This window comes from Toxotes jaculatrix, chromosome 2 (assembly GCF_017976425.1).
Source record: "Toxotes jaculatrix isolate fToxJac2 chromosome 2, fToxJac2.pri, whole genome shotgun sequence".
In the NCBI taxonomy this organism is placed as follows: domain Eukaryota; kingdom Metazoa; phylum Chordata; class Actinopteri; family Toxotidae; genus Toxotes; species Toxotes jaculatrix.
In genome coordinates this window covers 18,785,844-18,801,355 of record NC_054395.1, presented here as the reverse complement: position 1 = coordinate 18,801,355, position 15,512 = coordinate 18,785,844, and the positions used below count along the sequence as shown (strand labels likewise).

Here is a 15,512-nt window from a genome sequence, read left to right as displayed (position 1 = left end):
CACAAAATACATGTGACCAGATGTACAAAGGATACAGTGTTTACATTTCTGCTTGCTGAACTAAAAAAAAGTCAATGGCTCTCTCTACTTATACAGTAATTTTGGTTTCTTGTAATCCTGTGACGGAGTAATGAACTGTCTGTGCAGATTCCCACATTTGATGTTTTCTGAATGGGCAGAGGAGGAAAACTTATTGCAAGTTGTTGAGTTCTTCTGTTCTTGCAGAGCCTGAAACTGTCCCTGAATTTTCAGCCACTGCAACAGGAAGATGATGGGCATGACCCTAAAAGAGATCCAGAGAGAGATCCTAAGAGAGATCCAGAGATGACTGAAGTCAGATTGTTCCAGCTATTAAACACAGTTTCTGGGATAACAATTTAATTAAGGATGCTGTGCTGTCTTACCTGTCCTTTATGTTTTTCTTGAGGCTACAGACAAATATGTTGAAAGTGAAGACAGTAAAGTGTTTCAGGAAATACCATGCCCAGAAAACAAACTCTGGAGACTGCCTGAACAGCAATTCCAATCTGGGGGAGACAGAAAAGACATAGTGATACACACCAAGTCGCATTGCATTTCTCATTGCTAATTAGAGGTTAGACTTTCTGTGTGAATAATCAAATCATAGCTATATCCTTTACTAACCCTAACCTAAAGGAAAGGTAAAGAGCTCAATCAGTTGCTGGCTTAGTGTTAAATTTGCTGGGCAGTTGCGAGAGTGGCATCAATTTTCTCATCTTACTTTGGCAAGAAAGTAAATTGTGTTTTCCCAAAATGTCAAACTGCTCCTTTAAATATGAGAACAAAAGAAAGTTTTTAACTTTTCACCCTTTGCATCTAAGTATGACAAACAGAAGTAAACATGAAAGTTTCAGTGCACACACAATCTCTGTGTCCTCAGCAGTTTTGACAGCCCGAATGCTTTTTCAATGCATTTCCTACCTCTGCCTGCCCTGGGGTATGACGTGAAACGACAGCATGAGAGGAAGGAGTAGGTGTGATAAGATTCTCGCAGGGAGTCCAAACATGCTCAGGTAAGTCACCACATTGCTCAGTAGAACTGGAACACAAAACAATTTTTGACAATAAAAAGCCGTTCAACTAAATATAGTTAACTGATTGAAGTAGTGGATTTCTAAATCTGTATTTAACTTAATCTCATAAAATACACAGATTGTGATTTCGTGGAATAATTTTTCTGTTCATCTGAACCAGAAATCAGAACAGGCTGTAAAACACAGTTTAGTTTGTGTTTGTGTGCATGCCTGCGTACGTGCATGTGTGTGTATGCCAGCCGTACCATTTTTTACCATGTCGAAATGGAGAGGAGGCTCTTGAATTGTTTGACTTCCAGTCGATTCATGCTCAGTAGAGTCACACGTCTGCATGTGTTTGTTGTCTTTGAAAGATGTCAGTGTAGTCTTCTCCTTTTCCACCTCCATCTCCTCCTCTTCCTCTATGGTGGTGTCCAGATGCATCAACATTTTAGCTTGGTTATAGTTAAGTGGCCCTTTGGATACATTGTTTATTGTCAAATATGGAGCAAGATCTGCACACAAGGGAAAGACATGAAAGAGGAACAAGAGAAAGTAGGTCAGTTTGAGTCTGCATGCAACAAAAATAAACTGAATTAAATTCTGCAATTTCCCCTGTACTTTGACCCACCATTGAGCAGAAGGAAATGAACGCCGTCTTTGTAGCCACTGTAATAGGCTTGTTCCAGTGTCTAAAGAGAGACAGAACAACGCACAAACAAAATTAAATGTTACAAAATGATCCTTCAGCCGGTCTTATTCATAGTGTTATTGTTGGACAAGAGCCCTCAGCTTAATATGCTGAGAACAAAAATCTGCACATGGAGAGTTCAAAATCTTTTGAGATACAACATTGCTCTGACCTCCAAAGCCATGGGGTAAAGCGCATTGATGATCCTGAAGCTGTTGGCCATGTTGCCCTTCAGGGTGGCTCCGCTCACTACCATGTCCCACATGCAAGGAGTGTCTGCGGGGCAGATGTCTATCTCTCCAGAGAATGGAGACACTGTCAAGGTGTGATTGCAGGGTCGAGGCAGTACAGGTTGCATGCAGGTGAAACCCCCATCTACATAATGCTGCAAGATAAAATCACACATATTGTGACACAGACTAAACAATGTGCTGCAAATGAGTCTGTGAGAAGGGCATCAAATACTCACTACTCCTTTGAAGGCAGGAGGCAGTACGCCGCAGTACCCAGGCACAAAGCAGCTACACAGCAGAGCCTAAGGACAACAAACAACAATTACAAGTGTTCATTTTTTGTTTCCAAACTACTTAGGGATCTTAAAAATCAACAAGGTGTGGATCTGTAGTGCAAACTCACCTGTATTACATCCTCTTTGGACTGAAATTCAGACATCACAACTGACTTGCCATCAGTCAGGCGGGTCATAGCCACAGCAAGACGACCACTGGCCAGTTGATGCGCATCAGAAGGAAGATGTTTCCGTAGAACATACTCTAACCAGTGGAGCAAGTTGACTGAGGGGTTAAATGGCCCAAGTGTAAAAGCCTTCATTTCTTTGGCAAATTTCATTATCTCATCCCGAACGGTAACTGTAAGGCAGAGAACTTGGTGTCAGAAATAATAATTACATGAAACCAAAGTAGATTTAGAACAAATGATAAAGTTACTTACTTAAGTTCATTTCACAGACCACAGCAGCTGCTACTAGAGATCCGGCAGATGCACCAAGAACACAAGGTGCTGTGCGCAGTATCCAGGGTGCATAATTTAGTAAGCACTGGGCAACCCCTAACTGGTAGGTGGACATGAATCCAGACCCAGAGAAGGAGATGGACAGAGGAACTTCACCGTAATGACAACTGGAAACTCCTGGAGCCATTTTTCTAAAGCTTTTCAGTTATTAGTTATAGGTTGTTGTTTTTTTATCTTAGCTAGTGAAAAGTATTTGTGCTGTGGCACAAATTCTTCTGTCTTCTGAAAGAAGACTGAGCTGAAGCAGACTGAGATGAGTTATCTCTTGAAAACTGGCTGACAGTCTTAATAACCAAACCTCAATTAGACATACCATGTTGGTCATGCCCACGTGATATAGCATACAAAACTCTCAATGACTTTTGGTCTGTTCCTAAAAGCTAACACAATTTTGGTTTGCTTATCTCAGACTGGTTTCCGCATGATACCAATAAATAAACAAAAATCTCCAGATATTTTGAAATGCTCAACTAATCAACGAAAAGTACAAATAAACAAAAGTATATATCAACAAAAACTCTTTAACAAGCCTTTTATTTTAGTGCTTTTAGCATAGACAGAAAGACAAAAAAAGCTGAACATGTAACTAACTGACCAATAGATTTTTAAATTTTGAATGTTATTAGTTTCAACAAAGTTTTTAACTTTGGAAAATGTAAAAATCTAAGTTCACTGTACCTTTCAACTTTGCCTTTTTTTTCATCTATTACCTAATCAAGGAAACAAACATCATCTGACTCTTTTGGTTCTTTATCCTATTTTGTCCTTTTTTCTGAAACAAGACACATACTTTTCTCCTATATTAATGAGACATAAAGCCTTCCAGGAAAGTAGTCATTGGTTTCACTTGATAAAATAAACAAATACAAATGTCCTAATTTCTGCTCTGATAAGTATCAGCAGCTGAGCCACTGGTTTCCATGCTACTACAGCACCACCTGCAGGTGCCAATACCAGCTTTGACATGAGGATTACAGGAGGAGAAGTACTGTGCATGTGTGTGTTTTTCCTCACATTGCCTACATTTTATGAGCTCCCTAACACCATAAGTGATACATTTAGCCAAAAATACAAACCTATGTTAGTAAAGAGACTGTCTAGTTTTGACCTCTTTTTTGTCTTTCAGATTGTCTGTGCTGTACAGCTCACCCTGGGATCTCTCTCTGCAGTTTCCAAATTTCCCAGATAAGTTTCATCTCATGATACAGTATTTAAGTAATTTAATAATATGAGCATTGACCAATTAAAATAAACTTAAACTAAATGTATTGATAACCACGCTCTGTTTCTGTGATATTCGGCATTTTGACACATATCGACATCTGCCATTTGTTAATCCAACGGCCGATGAGTGATCAATTTAAAACTGGTAATTTGGCTCTGATTCAGCCACGCCTACTCTGTCCTACCCTAACAGAGGGAGGCTGGGCTGGGCCGGGCCTCTAGTGATGACTGCCCGATGAGGAAGTGTATATGTATATGCAGCATATGTTTAAAAGACATATTTATTTTACAAACGAGGAGAAAATTGCTATTAGCCTATGGGAAACACCCAGTTATTTTAACTTTACAACAAACAACACAAACAAACACTTATTATTGAAGCATGAACTATTGTAAAATAACTGTGAATAATCATCCCTGCCTTGTCCTATCTAAGAACACTCCGTAAAGAAACTGGAACAATTTTGCTGTAATTTCCACCACTTACCTGCAAGATTTACGTAGCCTGGTATATAAAATAAGTACTGCAATTATGGTGAGCAAGCCAGAGAAATTTAAGTTCTGATGATTATTTTGCTGGTTGAACATTGATGTGATTTCTTCCTTGTCCCTTAATATTAGTGTTCGTTCTGATCATAGTAATACACACATTGATTCACAGCAAAATGAAAAGCAATCTCACAGTGTCAAAATTCCTGACAATACATCAAATAGTGCATTTTGTAAAACCTGTATAAGCATGGACTGTTTTCTGAAGCTGAAACCACAAGAGAAATACACCGCAATCTCCCTTCTATCCTGTAATAATTTGTGTTGTTGTATTGTATTTGGTAAACCAAATGCAGTTTTTTTTTCTATCTCAAAGGAGCACCAATTGGAGAAAGCTGTGGAGACACACGATCAGGGGAGACCTCAAAACGGTCCTCACTGAACTCATGTGGACTGCTGTCTGCAAAGTCCCTGTCCGGAGGTGGAGTGTGTTCTGGGGACTCGGCGGACTCAGCCTGCTGTTTCCTGACGTCCTGTGGGAGTTTCAGAAACCTGAGGGGAGCAAGACAGGAGGCAATAACAATGAATTTGCATGCTGTTGTGGAGAAAAGACAGACAGTGTATGAGAAAGAGAAAGGGACAGACACCTGAAGAGGAGTTTTTGTCCTCGCTCCTTTTTGATGATGTTAAGCTTGTAGTAGTGCCGCAAAGCACGGGACATTTTCTCATAGGTCATGTTGTCTCGATTCTGTAAAAAGGCATCACACATCATTGAGGGCCTGCGTGACACTATTTGCAGCTGTTTTCCTTGTCAGATGAGCCACACAGACCTACGTGCTCACCTTGTGGTTTCCCCAGAGACGCGCCAGTCCGTTGGGGTCAACCACCCTGAACACCAGGCTGTCCTGGTCTTCCCATCGAATGTATTCTTGGTAACGGTCGTCACACAGTAACTGATACACATAGTCCCACAGCAGTCTGCACTCTGGCAATGATTGAATGACGAAAGAATAATGTTACAACAAGGCAAGTTAAAAACCAGGGTGCACACAGTGAGCCAATGCTGAATATTAGACATAACATCTTTAGTTGGAAAAGAAGAGCACATCATTCACACATATGTTGGTCTGAGTCTTGCAGATGTCTCATGTCTAAAAGGTAATTGTGTGTCAAAGACATATATCTATGAGTTTTTCTGCCCCCTTGTGGTCAAAAATCTTCAAAAAGGAAGTTCAGTTCTAAAACAGATCTTTGCTTCCCCTTTTCCAATGACAAAATGCTTTTATTTTTGTATATTTTCCCAGTGAACACTGCAGCACAACTCTTAATAAATTAAAGTAATAGTACCTGGTATGCGGCCGTTGGCTGTGTGCAGTGAGCTCCTTGGCTTCTCTCGAGTGGACAAGTTGAGAGGCGCCTGGACAAAGCTCTCTGTTTGAAGAGGACACTGAACTTGACTATGGGGCACTGTAGAGACAGCTGCTGATCCGTCTAAGAGAGAGAGAGAGAGAGAGAGAGAGAGAGAGAGAGAGAGAGAGAGAGAGAGAGAGAGAGAGAGAGAGAGAGAGGATGATACCGAGGGCAACAAAGAGAGAGGGACAGAAAATCATACATCACAGTCAATAATTGATATAGTGATGATATAGTAGTTTGAAATACCCACTATGTGTTAGTGGAGCAGGGTAAGTGTAAAAGATCAAAGGACGATCTCTGAGAGGTGACAGAGGCTCTGGCTGGCAGCTCACAGCGGTTACGATAGCTGCCGACACAGCATTGGTGAAAGCAAGGGAAACTGTGAGAGAGCAGTATGAGGAACTGTGAGACAGAGCTAAACTGAAAGCAAAAGTGATTTTACAGATGCCTGGACATTTTACATTTATGGGTGTAGTAAAAGCTATTACAATGTTTAACACGAGGAGGCCATTTTATCACTCGAATACAGTGCATAGAACAAAGTCATTATTGTGGACTGGAGAGTTATAAGATCAATGGTTTCCAGGTAACCGTGACACACCTGCTGGTACACATTCTGCTTCCTATAATGGAAAGCACCTTTTTCATGGTCGGGACAAACATGGAATGTGTGAGTTTGTATTGCTTTAATAAAAGGTAAAAAGTCCTTGCCAGTGGAAAATACTTTCACTTATGCACAGTTTTGAGGTGCTGGTACTTTAGACTTTCCATTTAATGCAATTTTATAAGGAAATAAGGCGCTTTTTGCTCCTCTACATGTATCTGATGGGTGCAATTGCAAATAAACTTTTTACGTACAAAACATTAGCTCATTAAATGTGAAGCAATGGAATCCTTTAAACTAGCCTGGTCCTCATTTGAATAGGGAAAAAATGTAATGGAAGGCAAATTACAGTTTAGTCTGACTTGCATATGGGTTGAGGGTTAGGCTTTGGAGTTTAGGGATAAGAAGGCGACAGATGTCCTCACAAATGAGGAAAGAGCATGAATTCCTGCATGAAATGCAACAAACTCAAGCAATCACGTGTGTAGACACTGTTTGTTTATTTATGTGTGTGCACTTGTCATGTCATCATCTGCCGCTTATCTGGGTCCAAGCCCAGGTCACGGGGGCGACTGCAGCCCCGTCCATAATGCACTGAAGTCCTACAGTACTTCCCACAGGTGGTAGGCCTATGGGAGGCAGTGTCACCCGGAGTGGGGCTCAAACCCACAACCCCGCGAGATTGAGTCTCGTGCTCTACCAACTGAGCTAACCGGGCGGTTGTGTGTGCTCTTTGATTCTGTATAACTATCCTGTGTGTATAGTGCAAAAGAATCTGACCTGTACATTATATAGACACATTGCTGTCCAGATCTTGCCTGTGTATAATGGTTATACGTTTAGATTGATTAACTATTAACTAGTTTTAACCAGGAGAACTGAACACATTACCCCTGTTATGTGTCACAACATTTGCAACTTTCAAATATAAAACTAATTCAAAAAACTCTAACTAAAAATATAAAAACTGCAGTTCTCCAGTGCCTTTGAGTGATAGAATTCCCTACTGCACTTATTTCCTTTATTGAATTTGGGGCAGTATCTTATTTCTGCACCGTAACTGAACTATTTCAGATCTTTTATCTTTGTTTTATTCTAGTTTAATTCCTTTCATTTTCCTTTTTATTGTGTTTTCAAATGTTCACTGTGAGCTACCTATGTGTTTGAACGGTGTTGTACAAATAAAGACCTTCTCTTACTGAGAACTGGAGTGTCAATATATAAATGTATCAATATCAATATGTATCTGTATAGCAGACTCTGTCTGATTCTTAATATGCTCAGAAATATATACTCAGACCTATACTTACTGACCTTGGGTGTCATTGACTGTGGGAGACTGGGGCTCTTGGACTCTTTGAGAGGGGATCTGGCCACTGGCTGGACTCTGGCTGTGTCCATTTCCCAAGGAAGGAGATGTATTTTGAGGGTCACAGACAACACTCCTCCTTTGTTGTTTCACACATTGAAGGATCTCATACAGAACATCACCTACAGAAAACCAGGGAGTGCACTTGAGAAGACAGGCACAAATCCAGCCAGCATGCTCGCTTTTTACATACACACTAATTTCTACCTGAGCTGGGGCAGCGGCGTCTGAAATCTTCCTTGGTGAGCAGGCACAGGGCTCGGCCGTTCATCTCGAAGCGCCCCTTCTCTGGCCGGCGCAGTGAGTACTCCTTCTGAGCCCAGTGGAGCCAGTGGGCAACATCCTCTTTATCCCACAGAGATGGATTTATTCCTAGAAAATGAATGTGCATATTTCAAAAAGACAGTGATTGGTGATGTTTGCTGTGGTAGAGACTGCTGCGATCATTGCATGTTATTTGGAGTAGTATCTTCCAGGTAAACAAAGCATATGATAAACAGAGAAGAGAGTCTGACTCACGTAGTCGTCCTGGCAGATGCCACAGGTCTTCCTGAGTGGGAGGACTGACCAAAGGAAGTTGATTAGGGGGGGAGCGATGCACACTGGGAGGAATGTTGACCTGCCTTCCATGCATTATGGACGAAGGACTGTTTGTTGTGTTTTCTTGCTGCAAAAGACAGCAACACATGCCCATTAGTACACATACATTCACCAGTTAGTGGCAGTATAAAAAAAGCAGCACAGAGCAGAATTTTAAACGAAATAGAAACAAAAAAAACAAATGGTCACAATTTAAAGCACCTCTTCTAAAAAAAATGCAGTTATGCTCCCTGTTTGTTGTAAGACAACACATAGTTAAGCGGCTTGTTACCTTGACCAAAGGTGACGGGGAAACGTTCTCCATTGACATGCCCTTTATCTAGTGTACCAAAAAAAACATAGGATGATTTCCTTGTAAGCAGACATCAAATCAAACTCGTCCAAAAAAAAAAACAAAAAAACAAAAAAGAACTTAAGGTTAAACCTCTCCGAACTCCATTTTAACAACTTTCGAAGCAATAAACCTCTACTATTTTCACATTGGACCCTTCCGGGAAATGAAAACGAAAGAAACACAATCCTTGCAGGGGGTGTGCGCAAAAACAGGCTGATTGGAGGAAGCCACGGCAGAACACGTTTCCTAAAGCATTTGACTGCACTTGATTAGAGCGCGATCCAGCAGCATATACAGTAGGAGAGCGTTGCATAAATTACACAGCCGCATAAATAAATCGTTTGAAGTACGCTGAACATCTGTTGTATTGTTTTTCGCACTTTAGTTCGTTAAATATGCCTATCTGAATGCAGAACAGTGTAAACTGCAGAAAGTGGGTGATTAAAAACTGTTAAGTTTAAAAAGTGAATAATACTAAAGAGCAGAGCGGCGCGTGCGCCGATAAGACCGAAATACCTCTCGGGGCTCCTCCTCCTCCTCCACTTACAGGAAGACTAAACTGACCTGCTGCGGTTAGGAGCACACGAATATCTGAGTACACGACCGACGGTAAGGTGTAAATCGAGGTTGGCAGCACCAAAGAGAAACCTGTTTGTAATAAGGCAGCCACAACGTAGAGAAACAAAGTTTACTTGAGTTCACGGCGATGCGACTCTCCAGACCAAAAACAAACAAACAAAAAAAACGCTTCCACTAATACCAAAGTCTGTAGATTGGACAGAAGTATTGCACCATTGCCTATAAGCATGCATTGGTCATGTACACATCGACTATATATTGACACTATGGTAAACTACTGACCATCAGCTGAAATACCTGCGGTAACATAACTGGACATATACCGTTCCCATGGCTGAGTAAAATCCCTCTTACTGGAGAGGAGGCTTGGCGAGATATATATATATATATATATATATATATATTTTTTTTTTTTTTAATTATTATTAAGTGCATAACAGCAAAAAAACAGCAACAACAACAAAAATAATAACACTGGTGATGCTAATAAACAACAGCCTACCCAAAGTCTGCAAGTAGTATCTCTGACAGGTTTTGTTTGGTCATAAAGCAGATCAAATATTGACTCTATGGAAGTTGAAGGAAACAAAGTCCAACTAAGAATTACACAAAAGCTAATCTAGAAGTTTCAGCCAACCTAGTTTATGAAAATCTTTATCATAATGCCCCCATACCTTGATCCCTTTTTATAGGGTTTGTGGTAATGTGCAGGTTGAAGTACCTGGATCATAACTGCCTGTTAAAATCCAAATTTTGATTTTGGACTGGAAAAACTGGGGTTTGAAAATATGTTTATTTCTATGTCTTATTGTTTGTTAAGGGGGGAAAAAGTGGTACAGTGATCACACCAAGTTTATTATGTCCAATGTTCTGTATTACATTGTGTGGTTGTAAACCCCTGAAATAGTTTAGTAGCCAACTGTAAATAAAATTCTCATGTCTCCTCTGTCATATTTCTCCAGTGATGTGGGCTGAAAAATTGGGGAAACAGCTGGGCCACCCAACACGATCAGTAGTGGGGTGGCTGGTCAGCAAACTGCTCACAGTGCACAACCAGGTCCTTGAGGAGAATGCTGTACAGCTGTGTGGAATCCAGCCTGGGGACACAGTGCTGGAACTGGGTCATGGCCCAGGTCTGGGTCTGCAGTCAGCGGCCAAACTGCTAACAGCGCCCACAGGCCACCTTATAGGGGTGGATTACTCAGAGTACATGCATCAGGTGAGGTGTGAATAAACTAGACACATACACAAAACATTGTATTTGAAGGAGGAACATTACTCACTTTTGGAATAGTAGAATATTTCTCTTGTTCTTCTCTTACAGATGGCAAGTGAGCAAGTGAAGGAACTCGTGGCAAGTGGGAAAGTGACACTGCACCACTGTGATGTAGCAGCAATGCCTCTAGCAGACAGCACTGTGGATAAAGTCTTTCATTGTAACTGCTACTACTTCTGGCCTGACCTCAGGAAGGGAGCTTCAGAGATACACCGGGTAATGAAACCAGGTAGGATATGACAGTGTAACAGTGAGCCAAATTTTATTTTCAAGGCATTGTTCATCATTCAAATGAAACCCTGTCTGGATATTTACTACCTTCTAGTTTTGACTGTCTGAGCAAACACTGTCTTTTAGTAATGCTTCTATGCACAAATATAATTATTTTTCTGCCTCTTGAACCCTCCCAGGAGGCTTGATGGTGACCACACTGAGGCTGTTCCGTGTGGCTACTTTGGCAGCAAAGAGAGCGATACCAGGGGAGAACTGGCGCCCAGAGGCCTACATGGCAGCTCTGAGAGACTCTGGCTTCACTGATGTCAGAATGGAGGACAAACAGCACAAAAACATCACTTTTCAGGCTATCTACGCCACTGCCTTAAAATGAGATGTGTGTACTCTACCTCACTGTGAGGTTTTATATGATTACATTGTTTTTCCATGGCCGGTCCTTTTCAAGATGGAAAGATTGTGATTTATCATGATAAACAAAGCCAAAATCAGAAGTGTATCATCTAACTACTTCACTCAAAATTACACTATATTGTACTGTGTGGAGCTGCATGAAATATTTTCTGATGTCAGCATAAATTGTAATATGCCAAATGTATCTGTGCTGTAAAAAAAAACGTCTTTTCTGTCATATTTCTCCAGCGATGAACAATAATTAAACTAATATTCAAAGCAATAAACATGGTGCCTCTGTTACGTGTCCATTACATGAAACCAACTCTTCATATGTGTAAAACAAGAACTTTTTTCTGTTTTTTTTGTTTGTTTGTTTTTTGTTTGTTTATTTTGTTTGTTTGTTTTTTAAATTGCAGCTTGCTTGGAATAATTTCTTTGGAGAACATTTATTAGAGTGCATTTATTAGAGAACTTTATTCATCTTAATATATCATCTTATAATATTTGAATAGAATGAAAGTTAAAGTTAAAAAAAGGTAAGTAAATGGAGCTATACGTGTGGTTACAATGTTTCAGATTACAAGCAGTGAATATATCGTATGTTATATTACCTGATAAAACTGCACAAAATTGTACGTTTCCATGTTACACCAAAAAAATATACAGATTGCACAATAAAAAATGGAAAATAAAATATGCAGATGAACTGCATGAAGGGGTGATTGCACTGCACGTGGAAAACTGGATAAAAAACAAGATTAGGAATAGAAACAGTGGACTGTTTGCCATGTGATAATAGTACAGGATAATAATACCTTTTTGATGTCTGGTGTCAGCCTTCAGCTCTCCCTATGATGTAGACAAATAGGTAAAGTCCCTAAAGAAGGACTTTGTTTGACACATACAGAGCCGAATTCATCTTTATAGGCTTCTTGACTCGGCTTGTGGGACCTGAGGCGAATGCCACCAAAAGGAAACTGTGCTCATATCGTTTTGATTGTCCATTTGAACATAGTCGTGAAAGGAGGAGCTGCTGTCTCACTAGATCGACGGTAGGGGACGATCGTGCGCGGGTTTTAAAGCAATAGAAGAAGAAGAAGAAGAAGAAGAAGGTGGCGGTGCTGATGACGTAGTTAGAGAGGGAAAACCGAAAAGAGACGTCGCGTTGAAAAACGTTTAAAAAAGAAGTAACGTCGGTTGGAAGTTTAGCTTAAACTAAACAGCTGTGAAGTGGACAACAGGCTTTAACAAGGCAAACAAAGTAAGCGAATGTGATTTAATATCGAGTAAACAAGATATTCGGTGTGGTTATTGCACTTACCAAGAAACACTGACATGTATCCATAGCTCTAATGTTATTTAGGCTAATCACAGTGGGCTTGTAAGGAGGCAGCTAGCTAATTTGTTAAGGTTAACTTAATAGGGTAACCGGTAAATGTTAACACCCGTAAATGGAATACTGTTAACATGCTAAATGAACTATCCTCAAGCAAGTTAACAAATATTTTTCATCTGAATCAAACGCCAATAAACATGTAATTGTATAAGCTAAACTAATGCTAAGACGTGCCCAGCATGGGGCCAGAATCTCTCCCTCTTGTTTTTAATAGATAAAATTACATCTGTTATGTTCAACTGTGTACTCTATTCTCCGCTTTGCAGAATGCAGAGGGCATCCCGTTTGAAGCGTGAACTTCAGATGCTGAGCACCGAGCCACCTCCCGGAATAACATGCTGGCAAACGGAGGAACGGATAGACGACCTCCGGGCACGTACGTTGTGTTCTCTGTCACTGAATGTAAAACTGCCAACGCTTCTCTGTATGTTAGTACAGCCTACCTTTTCCCATCAGTGACATGGCATTTTGTCTGTGAATAAATCCACTCCGTCTGGCATGACAGAGACACAAATCATTTATGTTATCAGACGATAAATAACGTTATAACTAATATACATTACACGTTTAGCGACCATTTTATTGGGTACACCTAGTTAAATCTAGTGTAGTATAATACAACAGCCTTGCAATAAACCTGGCCCTCATGAGGGTGATAATATTCAGTTTTCATTTGCACTCACAGATGTGCTAATTCAACTTAATGTTTTTTTGGAGGCTGCAGTGTGTTATTTATTTTACTATTGAATGGTATTGCCTCATGCTGACCACTGTCCATCCTGTTTATTTCAGTGATGGTAGGGTATATAACAGCACCTGTCTGTGTAATCCAGTACAGTTAAACAGCACCACTAACGGCCTCCTCCAATATTATCATTTAAACATTTGAAAACCTTCCCCAAATTTCACATTGCTCATCATAAGGCCTCATCAAGGACAGTAACCAGTAAAACAGGACAGTAGTGTCTGAAACACGTGAATAAAACTCCCGAATGTAATTCTCTGTCTCTGCAGACGTAGTAATTCATTATTTTTTATTTATTGTCATGCACTTGTTCACAGATTCATACTTTTAAATGACAAGCTAAATATCTGTTTTGTCTACCGGATGGTAAGTCTGTCTGTTCCCCTTATTTACAGAGATAGTCGGGGGAACAGGAACTCCTTATGAAGGTGGACTCTTCTCCTTGGAGGTCAAGGTTCCAGAGAGGTAAATATTCTCCAGGGTTTGACATTGATGAAGGAGTTTTCTTTACCTTCTTTACTTTTACCAATTAAAGACCCTTACTGCACTACTGTTGGACTTAGTTGCTGTTTTCCTCTCGTAGGTACCCATTTGAGCCTCCCAAAATACGATTCTTGACCCCCATCTATCATCCAAACATTGACAATTCAGGACGTATCTGCCACGATGCTCTCAAACTTCCCCCAAAGGTTGTATACTAATACTGTGTATACTAATACTTCAAGCACAAAACAAACGGAAAAAATATATATATTCTTATTTTATCTGGTTTTGTTTGTTTGCTATCAAAGATCATTTGATATATACAACTTACATATGTTTATTTTTATTCAGGGTGCCTGGAAGCCTTCCCTGAACATCTCCACAGTCCTCTCCTCCATTCAGCTGCTCATGGCTGAGCCCAATCCAGATGACCCACTCATGGCTGATATAGTAAGTCGCATGCATCCACACATATCATACTACCTGTTAGAGTAGCATAACTTTAAGACACGATCACAATGTGTTGGTTTAATTTGTTTTCGTGAATAGTGTGATACCAATATCTCTATGTGGCAATAGATGTTTATCAAAAGTGTTTTAGATACTTTAGAATGGCTGAGGACTAAATAATACCATGCTTAAAATTTGTATATGGAAATGAATACTCCTGTCAGTATGCATTTTTATCAGGGGTTCAATAAATGCTGGAATCACTTACTTAACCACTTAAATAACCTTTAACCCTCGTCGACAAAAAAAAAAACTGGTTCTCGCGGTTTTAAAATTTCAGTAGAAAGCATTTCAGTCGTGCAATCAACAATTGTGTAACCTCAACGTATATATAACTGTAAGGAGACGCTTACATTTTTTGAATGCAGTCATCAGAGTTCAAATACAACAAACAGCTGTTCATGGAGAAGGCAAGAAAGTGGACACAAGAACATGCTGTTCAGAAAAACACGGTAAGTCACTTTGGTGCAGTTGTAAAATAGTTTTCCTCTTCATTTCATTGTGTACTAACCTTTCGCTAGGCTGCATTATTCTTAGTAGGTTACGTGATTATTGACACGTAGTTCATGGCTATGTACTGTTATTGTATTAGTTGTCTGTAGTGGCTTATTTTACCCACAAGGTGGTGTTGTGCTCCCTTTACATCATTTTGTCCAGTAATTTAACATTCACCTGCAACAATATGATGCAGCCTGTTATATTCAGTTATATATTTAATACTTCTCAGTTTTGGAATGTGGAGAAGCATAGATGAGCAATGGTGTCATTGTCTGAAATAGTTTATATCTGTCTCTGTCCAGGGGGTTGTAGAGGGCAACAAAGAAAATACTCCAGATCAGAAAACTTTATCCCGCAAAAGAGAGGCTCTCAGTGCGCAGCAAGAAGCACAGGAGCCAGCAAAGAAAACCTGTATGTAGTTTCCACCTCACTTTTTGGAGCCGCATGTCCCTCTTCTTCAGAGCCACCATGCCTTCGTTTTTCTTAGAGTGCTAATACTTCTTTCCATTTATTGTGTAGATATTCCTCTTCTTAATTTAGAAATATCTACATATTTATATGTATATGTTTATGTTTGTGTTGTGATATTAAAGTTTATTTTGAAGCAC

At 40.0% G+C, this 15,512-nt stretch overlaps 4 protein-coding genes across 6 annotated transcripts; 2 read left to right on the top strand and 2 right to left on the bottom strand.

Annotated features, from left to right (window-relative positions):
- LOC121191293 (patatin-like phospholipase domain-containing protein 2) lies at window positions 1–2,884 on the bottom strand. The gene is made up of 9 exons (XM_041052485.1): window positions 2,677–2,884; window positions 2,362–2,594; window positions 2,195–2,260; window positions 1,898–2,110; window positions 1,666–1,726; window positions 1,301–1,549; window positions 943–1,060; window positions 405–527; window positions 1–283 (listed from the first exon to the last, which is right to left on the bottom strand). The coding sequence occupies exons 1-9, from the start codon at window positions 2,882–2,884 to the stop codon at window positions 85–87; spliced, it is 1,470 nt and encodes a 489-aa protein (XP_040908419.1). The 3' UTR covers window positions 1–84.
- Window positions 2,885–4,794: 1,910 nt separating this feature from the next.
- Window positions 4,795–8,968, bottom strand: etv7 (ETS variant transcription factor 7). 3 transcript variants are annotated; one of them, XM_041050201.1, is made up of 9 exons: window positions 8,728–8,968; window positions 8,376–8,523; window positions 8,064–8,228; window positions 7,802–7,978; window positions 6,134–6,262; window positions 5,818–5,961; window positions 5,313–5,455; window positions 5,118–5,218; window positions 4,795–5,022 (listed from the first exon to the last, which is right to left on the bottom strand). In XM_041050201.1, exons 1-9 carry the CDS (start codon window positions 8,764–8,766, stop codon window positions 4,836–4,838), a joined length of 1,233 nt encoding a protein of 410 aa, XP_040906135.1. In that variant the 5' UTR covers window positions 8,767–8,968; the 3' UTR covers window positions 4,795–4,835. The 3 variants fall into 3 exon arrangements, with proteins under 3 accessions (XP_040906135.1, XP_040906144.1, XP_040906153.1); XM_041050210.1 differs by having other exon boundaries at window positions 6,134–6,229; XM_041050219.1 differs by lacking the exon at window positions 6,134–6,262 and having other exon boundaries at window positions 8,728–8,964.
- Window positions 8,969–9,202: 234 nt separating this feature from the next.
- Window positions 9,203–11,552, top strand: zgc:194242 (uncharacterized protein LOC100005854 homolog). Its single transcript, XM_041050408.1, has 4 exons — window positions 9,203–9,399; window positions 10,332–10,588; window positions 10,694–10,874; window positions 11,056–11,552. Exons 2-4 carry the CDS (start codon window positions 10,334–10,336, stop codon window positions 11,250–11,252), a joined length of 633 nt encoding a protein of 210 aa, XP_040906342.1. The 5' UTR covers window positions 9,203–9,399; window positions 10,332–10,333; the 3' UTR covers window positions 11,253–11,552.
- Window positions 11,553–12,398: 846 nt separating this feature from the next.
- Window positions 12,399–15,511, top strand: ube2t (ubiquitin-conjugating enzyme E2T (putative)). Its single transcript, XM_041050419.1, has 7 exons — window positions 12,399–12,533; window positions 12,935–13,044; window positions 13,809–13,878; window positions 13,997–14,102; window positions 14,248–14,346; window positions 14,775–14,858; window positions 15,207–15,511. The coding sequence occupies exons 2-7, from the start codon at window positions 12,936–12,938 to the stop codon at window positions 15,321–15,323; spliced, it is 585 nt and encodes a 194-aa protein (XP_040906353.1). The 5' UTR covers window positions 12,399–12,533; window position 12,935; the 3' UTR covers window positions 15,324–15,511.
- Window position 15,512: the final 1 nt, after the last annotated feature.

Excerpts from the sequence above, each read along its gene's own strand:
- LOC121191293 (XM_041052485.1), bottom strand. The coding sequence starts at position 2,884 with ATGGCTCCAGGAGTTTCCAGTTGTCATTACGGTGAAGTTCCTCTGTCC. Across the intron at positions 528-942 it reads ATACCCCAGGGCAGGCAGAG|ATTGGAATTGCTGTTCAGGC; the intron begins GTAGGAAATGCA and ends TGTCTCCCCCAG. Across the intron at positions 284-404 it reads AAGAAAAACATAAAGGACAG|GGTCATGCCCATCATCTTCC; the intron begins GTAAGACAGCAC and ends GATCTCTTTTAG.
- zgc:194242 (XM_041050408.1), top strand. The coding sequence starts at position 10,334 with ATGTGGGCTGAAAAATTGGGGAAACAGCTGGGCCACCCAACACGATCA. Across the intron at positions 10,589-10,693 it reads ACTCAGAGTACATGCATCAG|ATGGCAAGTGAGCAAGTGAA; the intron begins GTGAGGTGTGAA and ends CTTCTCTTACAG. Across the intron at positions 10,875-11,055 it reads ACACCGGGTAATGAAACCAG|GAGGCTTGATGGTGACCACA; the intron begins GTAGGATATGAC and ends GAACCCTCCCAG.
- etv7 (XM_041050201.1), bottom strand. The coding sequence starts at position 8,766 with ATGTCAATGGAGAACGTTTCCCCGTCACCTTTGGTCAAG. Across the intron at positions 8,229-8,375 it reads GCATCTGCCAGGACGACTAC|GAATAAATCCATCTCTGTGG; the intron begins GTGAGTCAGACT and ends TTCATTTTCTAG. Across the intron at positions 5,023-5,117 it reads GGACAAAAACTCCTCTTCAG|GTTTCTGAAACTCCCACAGG; the intron begins GTGTCTGTCCCT and ends TGCTCCCCTCAG.
- ube2t (XM_041050419.1), top strand. The coding sequence starts at position 12,936 with ATGCAGAGGGCATCCCGTTTGAAGCGTGAACTTCAGATGCTGAGCACC. Across the intron at positions 14,347-14,774 it reads ACCCACTCATGGCTGATATA|TCATCAGAGTTCAAATACAA; the intron begins GTAAGTCGCATG and ends TTTTGAATGCAG. Across the intron at positions 14,859-15,206 it reads ATGCTGTTCAGAAAAACACG|GGGGTTGTAGAGGGCAACAA; the intron begins GTAAGTCACTTT and ends GTCTCTGTCCAG.